The 22,551-nt window shown below is 44.4% G+C and overlaps 1 protein-coding gene across 1 annotated transcript in view; it reads left to right on the forward strand.

The window, feature by feature from the left end:
• stxbp5l (syntaxin binding protein 5L) overlaps window positions 1-22,551 on the forward strand; it is a gene marked incomplete at both ends in the record, with an annotated part of 240,189 nt that overhangs the window by 38,671 nt on the left and 178,967 nt on the right. The window contains one exon of the mRNA XM_083641646.1: window positions 2,776-2,873. Within this exon, the coding sequence (XP_083497772.1) occupies window positions 2,776-2,873 (98 nt within the window). The remainder of the gene's footprint in view (window positions 1-2,775; window positions 2,874-22,551) is intronic.

The raw sequence follows: 22,551 nt of genomic DNA on the forward strand, positions 1-22,551 counted from the left end.
ATATAAAAGGGAGTATGTGGGACATCTCTGATGTCATAAATCACTGATGATGTCATAAGTGATATCATCAGTGATGTCAGTTGAGCAATTGGGGCAACTGATAGTGACATCACTGATGTCATTGGTGATGTCATCAATGATGTCATACATAGGCATTGTGACATTGTGACATCACTGATTATGTCATCAGTGACACACAGACACACACACACACGAGAGAGACTGTGGGAGAGGGGGAGAGACTGAGGGAGGGGGAGAGAGACTGAGGGAGGGAGAGAGAGAGAGGGAGACACTTCGCGAAGTTCGCGTGCGCCAATAGGGCAGGCGAAGCCACGCAGCAGCTGAGCTGCGTATGCGAGTTCTAGTTCTGGAAATACGTATTTATCCGCTTTCAAATCCCCCAAAATCCATTTGTCTTTATTAGGCCTATATTAAATGTGTTTGTGTCTCTAACTCTCTGTATAGGGCCACACCAGGGTAAGAAAATAACATAGGCTACAATGCATTTTCTGACCCCTTAATTTTTAGTGGCACTTTGGTCTTCCCCCCCTCTCCAATAAGACTTTTATTCTTAGTTTTTCACTGTGGATTTCTTTCTGGTGACGGAAACTTGGCTTCACGTTGGTGAGCTTGCTCTAATGATTGAACTCTGTCCTGTAACATTTTAGCACAGCTAACTCTAGACACAGTGGGGGTCTTAACTCCAGACACAGTGGGGGTCTAGCCGTTGTGTTTAAGAAGCATTTTAATTGTGGCCTATTAGACTCTGATCATTTCTCCAACTTCCAGGTGCAATTAATTAAAGTAGGCCCCTTTTAATCAGCAAGAATACATAAAGACTTTATTTCACAATTTGTGGACTTTCTTTCAAATACCATTCATGTTTGCGATTCCTCTAAGCCTCTTGTGAGTGAATTTACTGTATGTGTCTGGTTGAATCTTTTAATCTTGCTCAGCTCCTACTCACACGCTAAGGCACGCTATGCTAAGGCCTCATCCCTCTCCTCTGTCCTTGTCCTCCTTGACTTGTCTGCTGCTTTGATACAGTTAACCACCAAATCCTTCTCTCCATTCTCTCTGACATAGGTATCTCAGGATCTGCACACTCCTGGTTTGCTTCCTATCTCTCTAACCGCTCATACCAGATCTTATGGCGAGGATCCCTATCCAGATCATGTGCTCTTAGCTAAGTCCTGGGCCCCTTGCTATTCCTTCTCTATATCAGATCTCTTGGCCATGTGATCTCATATCTCATGGCTTCTCTTATCACTGCTGTGCCGATGACAGTCAGCTCTACCCCCCCCCCCCCCCCCCCCCCCCTCAGACACCCAAATCGAGGCACGCATCGCTGCATCATTTCTGGAGCAGGCGCTCCAGAAAGGTTGTGGCCAAGTTAGAGGCATCGTCTTGGGGTTAGGGTTAGGGAACACAGCCTCTCACTAATGCTAACATTACTCTCGTCAGAAACCACTTCCATCTGCATAGTCTAAATGAGTTTGCAGCCTAGGGATTATTCGAAAACATTTCATTACGAAGCCAGAAATAAACAAAACAAAGTCAGAAATACATGGAACGTCTGCCTGTGTCTCTTTTCCGGGTATAACACTCCTGCCTGGGAGGCTTTAGACGGAGGTAGGGGTGGAGTTTTGAGGTTTGAGGAAAGACTTCTGGTCCGGGCCTTCCACTACTTTAGAATATTCACTGTAAGGCATCTTATATTATGTTGCTATTATATTGATTGAGTAAACTGAAAGTGAATTGACTCCTACCCTGCGGTGAATGATTGTGTTAAAAGGAGAACACAGGTCAGAGAGGAATCACATACTGTGTAGTGACCACAGACCTTGAATGGACTGAACAGTCTTTCCACTGTTTGCTATGGTAATTTGGCTGCACATGAAATGGCAACTATGGCATTTTAAGGGTTAATTACTATGGTGACAACGCAGGTCCGGGCAGTAGGATAATTAAGTGTCACACTTGCTTGACAACTGTGCTAATCAGTGTGCTGCATGAGTGCTTAATAGTCTGACTCACTGGAAGCAGCATCGTGAGTGACCGTAAAACACTTCAGTTGGAGCAAAAAAAAAACTAAAAATAAAGACGGGGAATGTTGTTATTTTTTGTTTTTGCTCCTACTGAAATGTTTTATGGTCACTCATGGTCAAGCTTGGTTCCAGCAAACTCGTTATATAAGGATTTTTCAAAATGTATATGGAGAAATGAATGGGGAACTCTCTTCCGGGGCAAGAATGTCACGTGACTGTTCAGCTCTATAAGCTCTGTCATGGGATCCGACCATGTCAGTCGCAGCGAAGGGAAATCCCTTTTTGAGAGTGTCCGCTCTCAAATGCCTCCGTTGCCGTGAAACAACAACAACAACAACAACAACAACAACAACAACAACAACAATGCTAGCTAGCAAGCTAGTACCATTAATGATGGTTCCATTCCATGTAGGTGTTCCAGTGCCAGGGCCCTATTAGTTACACCTGCTTTACTTCCTGCTTTGCCACCTCAAAATGGTTGCTGTGAAAAGCCTATAGAGCTCAACAGTGACCGTACAATTTTTCGCAGTTCCGGTTCCAGGAAGTGAATTTCTCATTCATTTGGATTGTCAAATTTCAATTGAATTGACCAGATAGAAGCTCATAAGGTCTGGCAGGCAGAAAAACATTGATTTATCTAAGGGGAGAAATGTGCACGAGAAACGCTTTAATTACCATAACCATGTTCGGTTTTTAACCTGAGCTGCTGTGTGTTTTTGCCTTGCAGACGGTGCGTCATGGCTTCCCTTACCAGCCCACGGCTTTGGCCTTCGACCCCGTGCAGAAGCTTGTGGCCATCGGCTCCCGATCAGGCGGCATACGGATGTATCCTTTCCCCATGTCATCTGCTCCCTGCCTCCCTCAGGCTGGGGACACACTAGAAGAGTTTTGAAGTGCTAGTCCGTTTTGTAAATGTGTGTCAGAAGAAGCAATAATGGATTTCATTTTTTTTTTGTCTCTATCACTAGACGATTAGACAAAGATGTTGTGTCACACTTCACACACTTAAAGGGGTATTAGAGGATAATAATAATAATAATAATAATAATAATAATAATAATAATAATAATAATGTTTTTAAAAGGAATTCCCTGTCTTTTGGGGAATTTATCCCATTGGTCACCTTACCCAATCTCTGAGGAGAGGATACCAAAATTGGTGTACTGTATATCTGATAGATAGCTCTGACTGGTGCACAAGCTAATGCTTTAGCATAATAGTATCTTAACTAATCGAGGGCAATTAACTTTATCTAAAGTGTGAAGATCAACTTTTAGTAATCCGAAGTTGGTATTGTTTTCTATTATATGGACTGTAGACTCATACTGTAACTTTTACCGCTGCCACGGCAGTGCAGCAGTACTGCATCAAAAGGGCTAAACAAATTGAGTAACAACTGTTGCTCCGTTGTCCCGGTCGCTTGTCATTCAAATGGACTAAACGTCCAGTCTTAGAGCTGCTACAGAGTTCTCATTTTCAGGCACACGCACGCACACACACACACACACACACACACACACACACACACACACACACACACACACACACACACACACACACACACACACACACACACACACACACACACACACACACACACACACACACACACACACACACACATATATACACTGTCACACACACACACACACACACACACACACACAGTGGAATCCGCTTATAGTGATCATGATTATAGTGATCAACCGCTTATAGTGATCAATTTGACCTGTCCCAAGGTGATCACTATATATAATTCAAGAAAATTCATTCATTCAATTCAAGGGATACATTGTCAAATGATTGAGGGAAATCTAAACATTCAGTACTAAATGGGCTCTAACCTCTTACCTTCTCCGACACAAACCTCTGGCACAGCTCTGGTGTGTCTCCAGTCTTAGTCATCCCTCTCCTTCTCCTCCTTCCCATCCCTCTTTCAGTGCTGTCATGTCATTTTGCTCGGCTGTCAGGTCGCAGCCTCAGACCTGCCCATCCAACAGTGTCTCCCACGGGTCACCCAGTCATGGGGATGGGAGAGGAGAGGACGTACTGCCCCAGGTAGGAGATTACAGTGTGCACCCTCATAAATACTCATGGCTCCCAGTATCCCTCTGGGGAACCCAAGGCCAGGGTGGTTAATAACTAGAGATGCTGCAGCAGCCACAGCTGCCAGAGGAAAAAGAGGGACAGACAGGTGGATTTTTCCACAGAGAGAAAGGAATGGAGAAAAGATCAGAAAAAGTTAGGGAGAGAGGGAGATGTGATGAATTTGAATATCAGATGTAGGGATATGTATATATATATATATATATATATATATATATATATATATATATATATATATATATATATGAGTAGTTGAAGGAAAGTCACCGCACACAGGTAGGCTTCAACTACTCGTCTGATGTTTCCTGGCATCACCTGCACCAGGAATTAAAAGGCTGACAGCGCTGTGCACGGGGCATCTACTTGTATACTATATATATACTATATATATATATACAGTATATACTGTATATATATATACACATCGGGTAATGTACCAATACATCTGCACATTGACTGTTTTTCCACCTAAACCAGTTTATGAAAAAGCGAGAGATAAAGATAAAAGAAGAGGATGAGCCTTTGGGCATGGTGCAGATAGCTACACAGTGGTGTTTGATCATGGCACAGGGGATAAGGGAATAACTGATGAAAAACAGACAAAATGTGAACTTGATTAAATTGATTGATCTCTGTTTGATGGAGGCCCTTGAGTGACTTAGGACTAGTATTGGCATGCTGCCCACACACACACACACACACACACATGCACGCACGCACACACACATGCACGCACACACACACGCACGCACACGCACACACACACACACACACACACACACACACACACACACACACACACACACACGCCTCTGCTCCCATGTGGCAAGTCACTGAACCCCCCCCCCCCCCCCATCTCTCTCTGTCTTTCTCTCTCTCTCTCGCTTAGCTATCTCTCACTCACCCTCGCTCTCCATCACCTTCCGTCTCCAGCATCTTTATTAGGGGCCAGGAAGCTCTGTTGCCGGTCCCTCTTGTATTTGCTATGTTCCGTCTCCTGCCACATTTTTTGTTCAGTTAACACCAAACCTTCAAGCATCTTCAGACTGTCCTGCACAAGCCATCCAGCCAGATTTTTGAATGATCAAAAATGTAGCCCACAGTGCATCGCAACGTTTACATGGAAACGGTATTGGAAACATCTACTGCAAATTCCTGCCAAATAAATCTTCAATGTCCATAAGTCTTCCTTATGGTCATTTCATAGTTGTCAAACAGTCCAATGAAAATGTTTTCATACAAAATGTGGCAAATCCCCATCTATTTGTCATTATTATTTACATATAAGCCGACAGTAATTTGAATTGTAGACAGTTCACGAGCTATTGCAGCCATGTGTGCTATATACCATGGAGCAGGGTCATTTTGTTCGTTGAAACAGACTGAACTATGAAATAATAAATTTACATTGTGTATTGGCAAATACTCAAATTGTATCATGAAGTTTTGTTTTATTTTTTAATTATAATACACCATCACATGAAGATAGCAACAATCAGAGATATTTTCTAGGCTACTACTTCTGGCTGCATAATCAGTTTATACTCTGTTTTCGGGTCAAAAATCAGTAAATTTTTCATACACAGAATGAACGGGAAAGAATCTGTCAGTCATTGGCATATGTGTCTGTTGACCCAAAACTGAACTGTACAGTGTTTTCTGCTGGAGCAGCATATCGACACTTGCAGGAAATATATATTTTGTTCCTGTTCAGAAATCCCTATTGATCTCCAGGGGCTCAAAGTTAAACATTCAGAAGAAGCTATCGATCGACTGCGTGGTACTCTGGTTATGTGGGCTGTCTGTTGGAGGCGCCTCTTTTGTGTGTGTGTGTGTGTGTGTGTGTGTGTGTGTGTGTGTGTGTGTATGTGTGTGTGTGTGTGTGTGTGTGTGTGTGTGTGTGTGTGTGTGTGTGTGTGTGCGCGTGTGCGTGTGCATGTGCATGTGTGTATATGCATGGCTGGATGTGTGTGTGTGTGTGTGTGTGTGTGTGTGTGAGTGTGTGTGTGTGTGTGTGTGTGTGTGTGTGTGTGTGTGTGTGTGTGTGTGTGTGTGTGTGTGTGCAGACCCGTAGGCAGAAGAGTGGTCAATATTATCTGCTGGAACCGAATCCTTTTCACATGCGCATGCAAACACCCACACACACGCACGCACGCACGCACACACACACACACACACACACACACACACACACACACACACACACACACGCACACACACACACACATACACACAAACACACACACAGAGTTTCTATAGTGTCTGAGGCCTGAAGAAGAAAGCATTTTGTTCCTGATAACATTTTAATGAATGGTTATGTTTGCATACACACAGCAAGCTGTGTACCAGTATTCAGGTTCCTGCCAGCGATTTAGCTCGCGAAGTCTAAGCTAGTTACCAATGCTGTATCTGAGCCAGTAGCCTTATCATCTTCCTTTTTCTTTTCTTTTTACCTTGACCCAATGTCTTTATATGATACTATAGGATGAGATGTTATCATATCCTGGGTAACAGTGGGACATCCAGGGAGTAGGCCTATCCCAAATATGGAGGGAATACTAGTGCACATGCAAATCTAGTCTAGTAAAACAATTTATGAAAAAATTTGGCTACTTATTAAATGGGAGTGCGTTTGTATAAGGTGAGTCTGTTGTCAGGGGCTGAGAGTACTTACCTGGCCTGGACTGCTTATGTACGGTGGGTTCAGCAGAAAACACGTTTGGGAGTTTGGGCGAAGCGTGGCTGAGAATTCATTACAGCTCATCAAGGAGTTGCTAATCTCCTCGTTAATGCAACTGTCTAGGCCTAGGCCTTTGGGAGGAGACAAAAATGGGGATGTCACTGTCTCTTCTCTCTTCCTCATTTCCTCATATACATGTATAGGCTAGAATATGTAATATATATTTTATATAGCCTTTAAGTCAAGTCAAGTCAAGTTTATTTGTATAGCACCTTTCATACACTGAGGCAATTCAAAGTGCTTCACATAAAATGGATGACAGGAAAATAAAAGAATAAAAGAAGAGAATAAAATGGACATTTAAAAGCATCACAACAAAACTTAAAAAAAAGAGTATAAAAAGTGCATTAAGCAACAGTTTAGTTTATATTTATATATATATATATATATATATATATATATATATATATATATATAGTTTTAGGCTACATCATATTTATTGCATTTATTTATCGATTTCATACTGATAAGGCGGCCTCTCTTATGCTAGCTTGTGTCCAATACGTCCAAAACTGTTTACAGTTGACATGCATAGTCGACCAGTGTGTGGCCATCAGCCTGTCAATCAAAGCTCCGTTGTAAATGGAAAGGATACGGCCAGACTTATCAATTTAGAAAGGTAACCAATATCAATGTCAACATGCAACTACTATACTTTACTTGTTAGGTATTGGTCATGTGGTAACGAGGCCCTCATAGTTAGCTGTCCAGATGCTATAGGTCAGCTAGCTAATAAACTGACATGATCTCTACACACAATTATATCAGTGGTGAAATGATCGGTTCCTAGCCAAAAACACAAATACATTAACCATATTCTGTCCCGTTAAGACGGCCATTGTTAGGCAGCATCCACTATGGTGAGGAGAAGGAGTGTACAGTGTCAGTCAAACTTTGCATTAGCCTATGCAGCATTCTGCCTCAACCATGTTTAAGAAGCACATTTACATTTTACATTTAACATTACGTCATTTAGCAGATGCTTTTATCCAAAGCGACTTACAAAGTACATTTTTGTCAACAGTGCAATCAACTGTGTACATCACAGTCTTCATCAGCTAAGACCTTTGAAAAGACTCAGAATAAGTAGCATACTGTAAGTGGCACACTAACTTGGTGTACGGTAGCAACATCGCCTACTGACTGGTCCTATAATCTGTCCCACAGTGCTATGTCTAATCTGTGTGGAGTGCGTCTCTACTGCGTAACAGTGTCTAATCTGTGTGGAGTGCGTCTCTACTGCGTAACAGTGTCTAATCTGTGTGGAGTGTGTCTCTACTGCGTAACAGTGTCTAATCTCTGTGGAGTGCGTCTCTACTGTGTAACAGTGTCTAATCTGTGTGGAGTGCGTCTCTACTGCGTAACAGTGTCTAATCTGTGTGGAGTGCGTCTCTACTGCGTAACAGTGTCTAATCTGTGTGGAGTGCGTCTCTACTGTGTAACAGTGTCTAATCTGTGTGGAGTGCGTCTCTACTGCGTAACAGTGTCTAATCTGTGTGGAGTGCGTCTCTACTGCGTAACAGTGTCTAATCTGTGTGGAGTGCGTCTCTACTGCGTAACAGTGTCTAATCTGTGTGGAGTGTGTCTCTACTGCGTAACAGTGTCTAATCTGTGTGGAGTGCGTCTCTACTGTGTAACAGTGTCTAATCTGTGTGGAGTGCGTCTCTACTGTGTAACAGTGTCTAATCTGTGTGGAGTGCGTCTACTGCGTAACAGTGTCTAATCTGTGTGGAGTGCGTCTCTACTGCGTAACAGTCTAATCTGTGTGGAGTGTGTCTCTACTGCGTAACAGTGTCTAATCTGTGTGGAGTGTGTCTCTACTGCGTAACAGTCTAATCTGTGTGGAGTGTGTCTCTACTGCGTAACAGTGTCTAATCTGTGTGGAGTGTGTCTCTACTGCGTAACAGTGTCTAATCTGTGTGGAGTGTGTCTCTACTGCGTAACAGTGTCTAATCTGTGTGGAGTGTGTCTCTACTGCGTAACAGTGTCTAATCTGTGTGGAGTGCGTCTCTACTGCGTAACAGTGTCTAATCTGTGTGGAGTGCGTCTCTACTGTGTAACAGTGTCTAATCTGTGTGGAGTGCGTCTCTACTGTGTAACAGTGTCTAATCTGTGTGGAGTGCGTCTCTACTGTGTAACAGTGTCTAATCTGTGTGTGGAGTGCGTCTCTACTGCGTAACAGTGTCTAATCTGTGTGGAGTGTGTCTCTACTGCGTAACAGTGTCTAATCTGTGTGGAGTGCGTCTCTACTGCGTAACAGTGTCTAATCTGTGTGGAGTGTGTCTCTACTGTGTAACAGTGTCTAATCTGTGTGGAGTGCGTCTCTACTGTGTAACAGTGTCTAATCTGTGTGGAGTGTGTCTCTACTGCGTAACAGTGTCTAATCTGTGTGGAGTGCGTCTCTACTGCGTAACAGTGTCTAATCTGTGTGGAGTGCGTCTCTACTGCGTAACAGTGTCTAATCTGTGTGGAGTGCGTCTCTACTGCGTAACAGTGTCTAATCTGTGTGGAGTGCGTCTCTACTGCGTAACAGTGTCTAATCTGTGTGGAGTGCGTCTCTACTGCGTAACAGTCTAATCTGTGTGGAGTGCGTCTCTACTGCGTAACAGTGTCTAATCTGTGTGGAGTGCGTCTCTACTGCGTAACAGTGTCTAATCTGTGTGGAGTGCGTCTCTACTGCGTAACAGTGTCTAATCTGTGTGGAGTGTGTCTCTACTGCGTAACAGTGTCTAATCTGTGTGGAGTGCGTCTCTACTGCGTAACAGTCTAATCTGTGTGGAGTGCGTCTCTACTGCGTAACAGTCTAATCTGTGTGGAGTGCGTCTCTACTGCGTAACAGTGTCTAATCTGTGTGGAGTGTGTCTCTACTGCGTAACAGTGTCTAATCTGTGTGGAGTGCGTCTCTACTGCGTAACAGTCTAATCTGTGTGGAGTGCGTCTCTACTGCGTAACAGTGTCTAATCTGTGTGGAGTGCGTCTCTACTGCGTAACAGTGTCTAATCTGTGTGGAGTGCGTCTCTACTGCGTAACAGTGTCTAATCTGTGTGGAGTGCGTCTCTACTGCGTAACAGTGTCTAATCTGTGTGGAGTGCGTCTCTACTGCGTAACAGTGTCTAATCTGTGTGGAGTGTGTCTCTACTGCGTAACAGTGTCTAATCTGTGTGGAGTGCGTCTCTACTGCGTAACAGTCTAATCTGTGTGGAGTGCGTCTCTACTGTGTAACAGTGTCTAATCTGTGTGGAGTGCGTCTCTACTGCGTAACAGTGTCTAATCTGTGTGGAGTGCGTCTCTACTGCGTAACAGTGTCTAATCTGTGTGGAGTGCGTCTCTACTGCGTAACAGTGGCTCCTGCTCTGCTGAATGGTGCATAGTGATGATGTCATGAGGGTTGGCGCAGCGGGTTGGCAGCGAGGCTCTCTGCAGTGGGCTTCTGGGAGACTCCTCCCTCTGCCAGGGGCTAGATTACCAAGATCTGCTGACACCTCCTTTATTAAGAACAAATAGAGGGGGGAGGGTGACAGGTGTGTGTGTGTGTGTGTGTGTGTGTGTGTGTGTGTGTGTGTGTGTGTGTGTGTGTGTTTCTATTTCTCTATGTCTGAACCTCCACCTGTGTGTCTATGTTCATGTGTATCTGTGTGTGCATTCATATAATTTAATATGTCTAGCTAGCCTTAGTGTGTATGTCTGGGACGTCCACCTGTGTGTCTAATGTGTGTGTGTGTTTTTCTATTTCTCTATGTCTGAGCCTCCACCTGTGTGTCTACTGTATGTTGTGTGTGTATCTGTATGCATTCATAGCCTCAGTGTGTATGTCTGAGCCTTTACCTGTGTCTATATTGTGTGTCCGCCCACGTGTGTGTGTGTGTGTGTGTGTGCGTGCGTGTGCGCATGCGCACGTGTCTATGCCTGTGTGTGTGTGTGTGTGTGTGCGTGTGTGTGTGTGTGTGCGTGTGCGTGCGTGCGTGTGTGTGCGTGCGTACGTGCATGTGTGTGTCTGACATGGCTGTTAGCCGGTGTCTTGGTGTCTGTGTCTTGGTGTCTGTGTGTGCATTTATTTATGTCTAGCATAAGTGTGTATGTCTCAGCCTTGACCTGTGTCTATGTTTTGTGTGTGTGTGTGTGTGTGTGTGTGTGTGTGTGCGTGCGTGCGTCCGTGCGTGCGTGCGTGTGTGTGTCTGACATAGCTCTTAGCTGGTGTCTTGGTGGAGGGAAAGTGAATCCAGTTCCAATAAAGGCTCCAGGTAATAGAATTGCACTGAGTCTGATAGACAGTCACTTCTCATAACATCGGCACACTCACTCAGAGGGAGAGGGGTAGAGTGACAGGGGAAGAGAGAGAGAGGGGAAGAGAGAGAGAGGGGAAGAGAGGGAGAGGGGTAGAGAGAGAGGGAGAGGGGTAGAGAGAGAGGGAGAGGGGTAGAGTGACAGGGGAAGAGAGAGAGAGGGGTAGAGAGAGAGGGAGAGGGGTAGAGTGACAGGGGAAGAGAGAGAGAGGGGTAGAGAGACAGGGGAAGAGAGAGAGGGAGAGGGGTAGAGAGAGAGGGAGAGGGGTAGAGTGACAGGGGAAGAGAGAGAGAGGGGTAGAGAGACAGGGGAAGAGAGAGAGGGAGAGGGGTAGAGAGAGAGGGAGAGAGAGAGAGAGAGAGGGGTAGAGAGAGAGAGAGAGGGGTAGAGAGAGAGGGGTAGAGAGAGAGAGAGAGGGGTAGAGAGAGAGGGAGAGGGGTAGAGAGAGAGGGAGAGGGGTAGAGAGAGAGAGAGAGGGGTAGAGAGAGAGGGAGAGGGGTAGAGAGAGAGGGAGAGGGGTAGAGAGAGAGGGAGAGGGGTAGAGAGAGAGGGAGAGGGGAAGAGAGAGAGGGAGAGGGGTAGAGAGAGAGGGAGAGGGGAAGAGAGAGAGAGAGAGGGGTAGAGAGAGAGGGAGAGGGGTAGAGAGAGAGGGGTAGAGAGAGAGAGAGAGGGGTAGAGAGAGAGAGAGAGGGGTAGAGAGAGAGGGAGAGGGGTAGAGAGACAGGGAGAGGGGTAGAGAGAGAGGGGTAGAGAGAGAGAGAGAGGGGTAGAGAGAGAGAGAGAGGGAGAGGGGTAGAGAGACAGGGAGAGGGGTAATCAAGATGACCAAAAGTCCCATTGAATTAAACCCAGCTACAGATGTGATTTATGTTTTCTAAGTCATTTCATTTGAATATGCATATTGAGACTTTGTGATGATATGTGATAAATGGTTGTTTACATGCTAGCAAGCCAATGCCATCGCTAGAAAGATTTGTGGGTCAGCTTTGATGTATTGCATCTTATCATGGTTGTATTGAATCCTATGAAAGGTGTCATGTCATCCCTGTAGTAGTGGCACATCATATCTTTTCACACAGCCCTTTTTTATGTGTTGACATTCTCTCTTGATCACCAGCTGGAAGGGACTTTGTGAAGTGTATCCAGCATGTCTCTAGTCAGCGCAGCAGTCACCAGATGGCCCTCTCCACACCCCACCACACACACATACACACGCACGCACGCACGCACGCACGAACGCGCACACACACACACACACACACACACGCACACACGCACACACACACACACACACACACACGCACGCACGCACCAAATAGTGGGGCATAGTGACAGCTGCCATATTGCGACTGTCAAAGACAGCTATAGGGATAGCTTCTGGTTAGCTTCATCACAAACCCTTTCACTCAATGTCACACATAAAAAACGATTTCAGACGGAAGCCCGGAAGCCCATCTTTATTGTCACACAAACACACTACAACACATGCATGCGGCCACAACACACACTCATGCTGACGGTGGCTGCATTTGACCCATCCAGGCTTGTCCTTTCCTCCGGGGGGCAGGCCAGGAGCAGTGGTCGCTTTTTCTTTCCAGCGCCCGGGGACCATCGTCACTGGTCGGATGACGATCTTCTGCATGTTTTTAGTGGGGGGTTATGTATGGAGGAACCCCCTAGGGGGTACGGGGAGAACATGCAAACTCCACACAGAAAGGCCCTTTCGACGAGATAGCCCACCTGGGCAGTAGGCACTGAAGATATGGGGGGGTCACAACTCCAGCGCCCACAGCATCCCAGGCGAGAATCGAACTCAGGACCTTCTAGCTGTGAGGCGACAGCGCTACCGACTACGCCACCGTACCCCGTAAAACACATATACATAGACAAAAACATGCACAGTGGCAGGAACCTAGAATTGCCCCTCCCAGTCGGCTGCCATGCCAAAACATTTAACTTTGTTACACCATAAGGGACATGTTTTAGAGAAACTAAGGGCATCTATACAGTATGCTTTATTACTGTAAGAGTTGAATTGGTTTAAAGCAGGACTAAACCCCAAAACACTTTTTTTCAGCTTTTAACCAATATGGCTTTTGGGGTGGTATGTGAAGGATTCTGGTCAAAATCTCCACATTTGAGACCAATCTGTTACAATTTTACAAATCCCTATCATTTCAGCAGCATAATTGCCCTCTATGGATTCAACCCTGCTTTTTTGTGTGCCCTCAAATGAATGGCCGATTTGGTACATCGTTACGTCACGGTATTTGTGCGTGCCCCACTCATGGGAAAAATGTTTTTTTCCCCATGTGATTATTACTGATTGTGATTATTATTGCTAATAATGCATCATGTGTAATCACCTATTGTGGCTAATGTTAGCAGCTAGCTAGTTATGTTACATGGCAGTAAAACGCCACTGAATGACCAAATTGATATAACCATTTCGAGTAACACTGTTTCCATACGGATCACCAGCGTTAGTTTGTGTTCTGGCGCAAAAGAGTGGGTTCCAGGACGAAACAGGCTTGCGCCAACTACGTTATCTTTAGAGCAGCGCAGTAAATACAATATTCCTGGAATGCGAGTTTAACTAAACAGTTACATGTCCTCTGCATTCTACAACAAGTAAAGACATTTCAATAATGAGAGACTAGTAGAAAGTATAACAAGCTTTAATGATCCAACAAATTAATTTTGGCATATGACTTCATGATATGATGACGCTCTCCTGAGATGATGAGAGGGCGTCATCATCAGTGAAGAATAGGAAATCCCCCATAGGGAATTCTTCAATCACGAGTCATGACGATGGTGGTGGTCAGGGGAGGAGGTGGGGCGAAAACAACTGCTTAAGCGATGATGATCAGCAACTGAGAATGACACATGGCACATACACAGCACATAGCAAACAGAGTAAAACATGGACCCTGATTTACTACGCTGATTAGGTGATTGGGATCAGCTGGAGAGGAATAGCTTGGGCTGATTGGTTATTGCCACATGTGTGGTAAACTGTGAATGGGTGAGGAGACAGCATCAGAGAAAGGGGGCGAGCCTAACAATGAATGGGTTATACAACCTCAAAGAAAGGGGGCGTGCACTGTGATATGATGTGAACTGGGCGTTGGCTGTTAAGTAGTCTTCATTATTGAAAATAGTCCAAGACATCATTACTGTTTGTTTTACTTTGTATCTTACATAGCCTACTTATTGGCCAAGTTATGATAGTTTATTCTGCCAGGGTACAGAAGGGAGTATCGGCGGCCATCTTGCCTGCAGAGTTTTCAAATCAAGTAGAATACCGTTCTGCCAGAAATCTGGGGGGTTTAGTCCTGCTTTAAGTTATATTATTTTAAGTTTAAGTACAATAGTTAGGTTAAGTTTCTATTTGATCTTTGTTTACAGTCATCTGCGAAGGATCTGGATCGGCCCTGTCAAGGAACAGCCAGCCTCAAGGGGGCTGCCTCTGTATAATCGTGCATTCCTTTATAACTGGGAACTGGTAATCTACGGTTCAAAGGTCATGAGCTGGGACGGTGATGTCACCAGAGCTGGTATTTCCCATTCCAAACTCGTAGAGACTCAGCAGCCCCGACCTCAAAAATCCAAGAATCCAAGATTATAATCGTAGTAAATGCTATTTAGCACTTCTGTCTTGTTTGTGTCTCATTAAATCAGCTGCACACACAGCACTGCCTAACTTCTATCTGTGTAGACATATTGCTGCAGTGTTTGTCTGCGCAAAATGCTGCGAAATGCCTTGTTATCAACTGTTATTGCTAACAATGGCTAGCCTGGCTAGCGACTGGATCTGACCAAGAGCTGACTCACAACAGTGAACTTCCCAGCTCCAGTTTTCTGCAAATGGAACGCTAACAAAACGGATGTGACGTCATTTAGCCTCCACATCCCAGTTATTTTGCAATAAAGGAATGGGCCATAAGCATTGCACAAGCACACACTTACAGATGCATATACTGTACACACACACACACACACACACACACACACACACACACACACACACACACACACACAGCATTCAAGCCTGTCCACACACACACACACACACACACACACACACACACACACACACACACACACACACACACACACACACACACACACACACACACACACACACACACACACAGCATTTAAGCCTGTCTCCACACACACACACACACACACACACACACAAACACACACACACACACATTGGCTGAAGATGACAGAGTCATAGGCCTCTATTTCCCCCCTGGCCTTAAATTTGCGTTCATGGCTGGGCGCAGTGCTATTAGTGGACGTGGTCACACGCATTCCCCAATTTTTCATTGACGCTAAAAGCCAGAATGCGTGGCGCATTTAACCATAACCATGCCTTTTTAAGCGTAGAATTATTCACAAGTGTTGGATTGGTGATCTCCAGTAAACCAATCACATTCTTCCAACTCCAATCCGCGGAGCGACTCCAGTCCGGTCAGAAAAGCCCTAGAAGCAAAAATCATGTAAGTCAGGAGGGGATGAGAAGATGACTGGCAAAGATGTGAAAGAGAGAGTGAGAGAGAGCGAGAGAGCTAGGGGGAGAGAGAGTGAGAGAAAGAGAGGGAGCGAGGGAGTGAGAGAGAGAGGGGGGAGAGAGAGTGAGATAGCGGCAGAGAGAGTGATTGAGAGTGAGAGGGAGAGAGTGAGAGAGAGAGAGAGAGAGGGGGAGAAGTCTGTATCAGACGAGCATGCAGACACAACTGAGAGTTGCTTTGGAAAGGCATGTTCGCATAGGATAACGCCTCTAACTACATAACGCCGTTGGCGCATCCCCGGAACAATGAATAAGGCCTGGTTTTGAAAAGCGTTAACTGCAAAATGAACGCCCATTGGGAACATCGCTTTAGGCTGGTATTTAAGGCCGAAACGCCCATTCTGGCCTATTCTGGCACTGCGCCATGCCTCTTTAGTGTAAAACGCATTTCGGGGCGTAAAAACATGACGGTATCGTCCCGAGTCAGCGGTAGGCTGGCGTAAAGCGTGTTTTTTTGCGTTTAACCCATTGATACCTGATGCAGCATTTGTGTGTGTATCCCTTTAAGACCGCAAACCGCGTCTAGCGGTTCACGGTCTTAAAGGCATTGCATGACTTGGCTCAAATCTAAGAAACCAATGAAACATTTGAGACGTGTCATGGCTTATCATATGGATTAGGATTAGCCTATAAATTGACGGTATAGCTCTGTAGCAATACCAGTGGCGATAATGCAATAGTGCTGTATATTATGAGATGCAGAGACAGACGTTTGTCTGCAGCTATAGACCTTCAGATTGCATTCATTTGGCATTGGCAGAATTTAGATGTGGTCAATGCTTAAAGTATAACAAGGAGACAAACTGATGTAGTGGTGAATTAAAAAAAAACGTTATCTAAACTATAAACTGATTAACATTAAATTAACAACCATTGATTTAGATCAAGTTAATGAAGCCCATGAGATAAGCAGCACAGCAGCAGAGAATAAGATTTAGATAAGAATTTAGCAAATACAAACTACTGATACAAATACAGTAATTCAATGTAATTCAACAATGAACCTCTTGAGAATGATACAGCAAATAAATAGATACTGTTGATCTTTGTTGACAGATTTGCAGGTTTTCTTATGAATTCATATTCTTGAAAAGCCTTTTTTCCCATAATTTATGGACAATACAATTCACCCCATGACAGCATGAAGTCATCATGAAGGTTTCTACCAGCTTTACCAACTCTATTTGCATGTAGGTGTGTTTACGCTCCAGGGCGCTTTATCTTAATAACATCCAGATAATAACATGATAATGACTAGATATCTTAACACTCCTAACACGATCGATAATGAAATACGATCAGCTCAGGTAAACATCTTTGATCGTGATCGCTAATGCACCCGAGGGCGATATCAACGCTCAGCAATCAATAGACCAGACCAGAGCTGATATCCCGTGTCCGCACCGCCCAAAGCTCTGAGTTTTGCCTGGTCAGAAACGTGTTGACAGAGCTGAGTAAACGATCTTTACAGCAGTCTATCTATTGTTTGTTATTAGAGGAAAAGTTGGCCACGGCTTCACTTTTGGAGCGAGTGATTCACTCGTCAGCAGCCAGTCACATGTTGCTAAATGGCCTGCCATTAGCGAGGTCTGGCAGCGAGCAATCACTAAACCTAATTGTGCCAATGGGCCGAGGTCGCTTATGTGCAAATGCTCTGCTACTAGAGTCCATTATGAATGAAGAACTATTTGTCTTGGAGTGTGTGTGTGATACAGTAGCTTTGTGCTGCCAGTCGGAGAAACAACAATACCAGCAGATGATCATCATCATCTACAGTATGAAGCATTGTCGTGGTCACACTGGCCTTGCCGACTGTGCGGCCAGGGTGCGAACTACGGGGGAGCTGGGGGGGCTTTGGCTCCCCTTAAAGAAGTAGTAGACCCCCTGAAAGGCTGACTTGTGAAATTTGGGGGGGTCTCTAAATTATTGACTAATATATATTACCCCATGTATTTTCTATTTCTTTTTCTGTACCTTCATAGTGAATAATGCGTAAAATTACGCTATTTAATCGTATGATTCAGAGTGTGCTCAATCACTGTCAAATTCACTGTAAGCCCCTATACCGACATGCATGTTATTCTTATCATCACCACATCGAAGCGTGGCGGCGCAGGTGCAAATCAAACGTCACTCACGCGGGCAGGTCAGATTTAAAACAACAGCAAGATGTCAAAAAGAAAACAAGGCAGTTTGACAAACTTTACATTCACGAAGAAATGGAAGCAGTTGAACAGCAACAAGTCGCTTCTACTTCAAACGCAGATGTGGAAAAAGTGACGATGAGGTGAAGCTGGAATAGCCTACCTCCGAGTCCTCCCGCATATGGAGGACTGTTTGTGAGATGGAATGCGTCAGGAACTTCACAGTGAGTGGGACATGTGCGTTATGGAGTGGATAAAAGTGTTGGGCAGAGATATCATGTTCTTGTGGATGCAGTGTATATGGAGAGCAGTGCGCCCGTTTCGCCTTTCTGTGCTCTCTCACCCTCCCTCCCTCTCTGTGTGCGCAGCGCGCTTTTCTCTCTTGGAGAGAAAAGTGGAACAGACAAGAGCTGTATCCATGTCTTTGAGCGTGCTGATTTAAAATGAGTTATACCCCTAAATTGGCCTTCAAATTGCCTCAAATTTCCGCAGCCGCCCTTCGGACGGCGGCTGTAGTGCCCTTTTATGAATTTGAGCCCCTCAAAAGTCGGCTCCCCCGAAAGCCACAGTATAGTTCGCACACTGTAGCGTGGCTGCTACAGAAATGGGCCAACGCCATAATCAAATGCATTCCCAATCAAGTGTGTTGTGTTGCATTTAAGCCGTGCTATATTTACACATTCATGTGAAGAACTATTTGCACAGTAAACATACAGAAATCTACTTGCAAATGTGCACGCACATACATGTATGAGCTCATTGCTTCAAACACAGCTGCCGCCATTATGCATATGCACGCACGCACGCACGCACACGCACACGCACACACACACACACACACACACACACACACACACACACACACACACACACACACACACACACACATCGTTTGGTTGCATTGGGGCCAATGTGGAAGTACCAAAAACAGTTCCTCGAATGGCCCCTTGAGGCTGGCTCCAAAAATGAGTCATTCCCGATTCACCCCATGTTAAAATGCCTGACTTTACAGCAGAAATAAACATGTTTACAGCCTGGTTCAAAGAACGTTTTTTGTCTCTATACCTAATTTCATATTTCATGACACAGACACACACAGACACAGACACAGACACAGACACAGACACACACACACACACACACACACACACACACACGCACACACACACACACACACACACACACACACACACACACACACACACACACACAGACACACACACATATCATTTGGTCGCATTGGGGCCAATGTGGAAGTACCAAAAACTGCAGTTCCTCGAATGGCCCCTTGAGGCTGGCTCCAAAAATGAGTCATTCCCGATTCACCCCATGTTAAAATGCCTGACTTTACAGCAGAAATAAACATGTTTACAGCCTGGTTCAAAGAACGGTTTTTGTCTCTATACCTAATTTCATATTTCATGACACAGACACACACAGACACAGACACAGACACAGACACAGACACAGACACAGACACAGACACAGACACACACACACACACACACACACACACACACACACACACACAGACACACACACACACACACACACACACACACACACACACACACACACACACACACACACACACCCCACAGAGACAGATACATGTACATGCACACCGAGAGGAAAGAGGGGGGTGGGGGAGGGGGTGTTATCGTTTGGTCGCATTGGGGCCAATGTGGAAGTACCAAAAACTGCAGTTCCTCGAATGGCCCCTTGAGGCTGGCTCCAAAAATGAGTCATTCCCGATTCACCCCATGTTAAAATGCCTGACTTTACAGCAGAACTAAACATGTTTACAGCCTGGTTCAAAGAACGTTTTTTGTCTCTATACCTAATTTCATATTTCATGACACAGACACAGACACACACAGACACAGACACACACAGACACACAGACACACACACACACACACACACACACACACACACACACACACACACACACAGTCCTGCCTACCGACTGTTGATTGAATTACAACAAAGAGGATGGGCGGACCTCTATGAGTAGAGTAATGAGAGTTTTACCGGAGCCAAAAGGTGAGCACAGCTAAGTGCTGCACTGGGAGTGGAGCAGGGGCGGCGAGCGAAGCCCAAATATCAGGCTATTAATAAGCACACAGTGCACTTTACCCTTACTGTGTCCTTGTAGAGTGATAGAATTAACGGCCCCACACAGCAGTTCACCCGTGTCCTCCAGAGGCAGGCAGTTTATTCTGAGTCAACATTAAATACAGTAGCAGTTTTTTCTGTTGGTTTATCCTGCAGGTCTTATTCTTTCAAAAAGGCCATGAACAACCCACTGAGTCAAAAATGAACTTAGAGTCCATTTAGACAGCACACAATATTATACAAGTCCTGCATACAGCTTATTGTGTCCTGCATCCTGTACCATACATCCTACATCTTACCATCTATGTCCCACGGCCTGCACCCAACATATGTCCTATGCCCTATGTTGGAAATCCTATGCGTCCTATACCATACATTGCACTGTACGTACATCCTCCATTGTACATCCTATGTCCTGCATCCTATGTCCTAAATTGTACACCTGTATCCTATAATTTGCTGAATGAATGAATGCATGAATGAATGAATGAATGAATGAATGCTTTTATTCGACAAATCAAAAAATACAGTACACCAACAGGCATAAAGTACAAAATAATCCATCAGGATATCACAATAAAGTCGTCAAACTTATTTCCATTGTGGTCCATGATAGGTTCTGATAGGTTGACAGGTTGAGGAAAAGTGTGGCACAGTGCTGGCGGTTATCAGGACAGCTCACTATTTACTACTACTAAGTGTTGTAGCTGTTACTGTACTATGTCCTGGTCGGAACCATGATTGTTGCGGTTGGAGAATATTGTACGTCTCCAAAAAGGCCCTTTATGGAGAATTAACGAAGGATTCGAGAACCTTAGCTAAGCAGCACAGTCTCGATGTTGGGCGATAATTCTACCCTCTCTCTCACCTCTTCCCCCTCTTTCTCTTCTTTCTTTGTTCTCTTTTTCATCTCTTTTTCCTTTTCCATTCCTCCCTCCCACCTCCCTTTCCTCTCCTTTACATCTGCACTCTCTTGCTCTCTTGCTCTCTCTCTCTCTCTCTCTCTCCTCCTTTCTCCTCCACCCTCACTCTCTCTCTCTCTTCTCCCTCTGAGGTGTAAATGGGCGGGGTGCAAATGTCATGCCAGACTTAAAAGTGTGTCTATTAGCATAAAAATATCCCTCTACTTCATCTCCCCCCTCTGCCACTTTTGAGAACCCCCCCCCCCCCTTCCCATAGTGATGCACTCTTGCAGTATGCTGATGTGATTTATGCAGTTCAATTCTTGGCCACGGCCAGCATGAACTCATCTCTTCTCATATCATATACAGTATGCATCTCACACACACACACACACACACACACACACACACACACACACACACACACACACACACACACACACACACACACACAAACTGCACTTTAAAGACAGCCTATCAGCTCTCTGTGGCAGATGCACGCAGTATGAATTACTCTAGCTGACCCTCTCTGTTTCCTCTGCTACAATCATGCACCATACACATTGATTTCTTTGACCAGCAGTCTCTGATCGGTCTTATGTGCGAGTGAGAGAGATATAAATGGTCCATTGAGAGACTTAGGCACATTATAGGTATTAAGCGTCCCGCACATGACCCCTCTGTGCTCAGTTTCTTAACATTTTCCACCTAGCATGAAGATATACTGGCCAGTTGACCATGATAGATTTATCTTACAAAACGCCTTGAAGATGTGTTAGCCCAAAGCCGAAAATAACTCAATAGCCTATTACTGATCTGTGGGGAGGAAATGCCTTTATCATCATCAAATCAAAAGAGAGGGACTATTATATGAAATCAAGCAGGGGTTCCCAACCTTTTTTGGCTTGTGACCCCACTTTGACGTCACAAAAATCTAGGGACCCCAGCCATTCAAATTCCGGTACAACATCGGTCATCATCAGTGACATCATCACACATGTCACATGTAACAGTATCCTGACTTTAATCTCAGAATTCTGACATTAAAATCTGAATGCTTACTTCTTTCCTCAGATTTCTGACTTGAATCTGAGAAATGATCACGGTAGCCACTAGCCAGGTGCAGCAGGGAAGTGCTGTAATAAAGTAAATTGTAAAGTAATAGAAATAATAAATCAACATTCCACATCATATCATTCAACATTGCATATTGTAGATCCTGTACTCTGGCCCCAATACCAAAATGAATGGATGCGATAGGTCTCAGTTTGTAATTCTGCCTTTCCTCTGCTTCCTATAACAGCACCTAAATGTAAAACTAACCAAATACTGTTCTGTTCAATATTAAGCCTGCATGACAACCATAATCCTGAATGACAACCACATAATAATAATAATAATAATAATAATAATAATAATAATAATAATAATAATAATAATAATAATAATAATAAAAGCATTATTTGTATAGCACTTTTCTTAACAAAGTTACAAAGTGTTCCACACAAAGGGTAAAATACAAACAATGATAATACACATAAAACAATGACTAGAAAACCATAGAATAAAACAAGTCATACAGAGATAAAAAATATTTTCTAAAAAAGAATGTTTTAAGAAGGGA

This window comes from Poromitra crassiceps, assembly GCF_964638095.1.
Source record: "Poromitra crassiceps genome assembly, chromosome: 8".
Taxonomy (NCBI): domain Eukaryota; kingdom Metazoa; phylum Chordata; class Actinopteri; order Beryciformes; family Melamphaidae; genus Poromitra; species Poromitra crassiceps.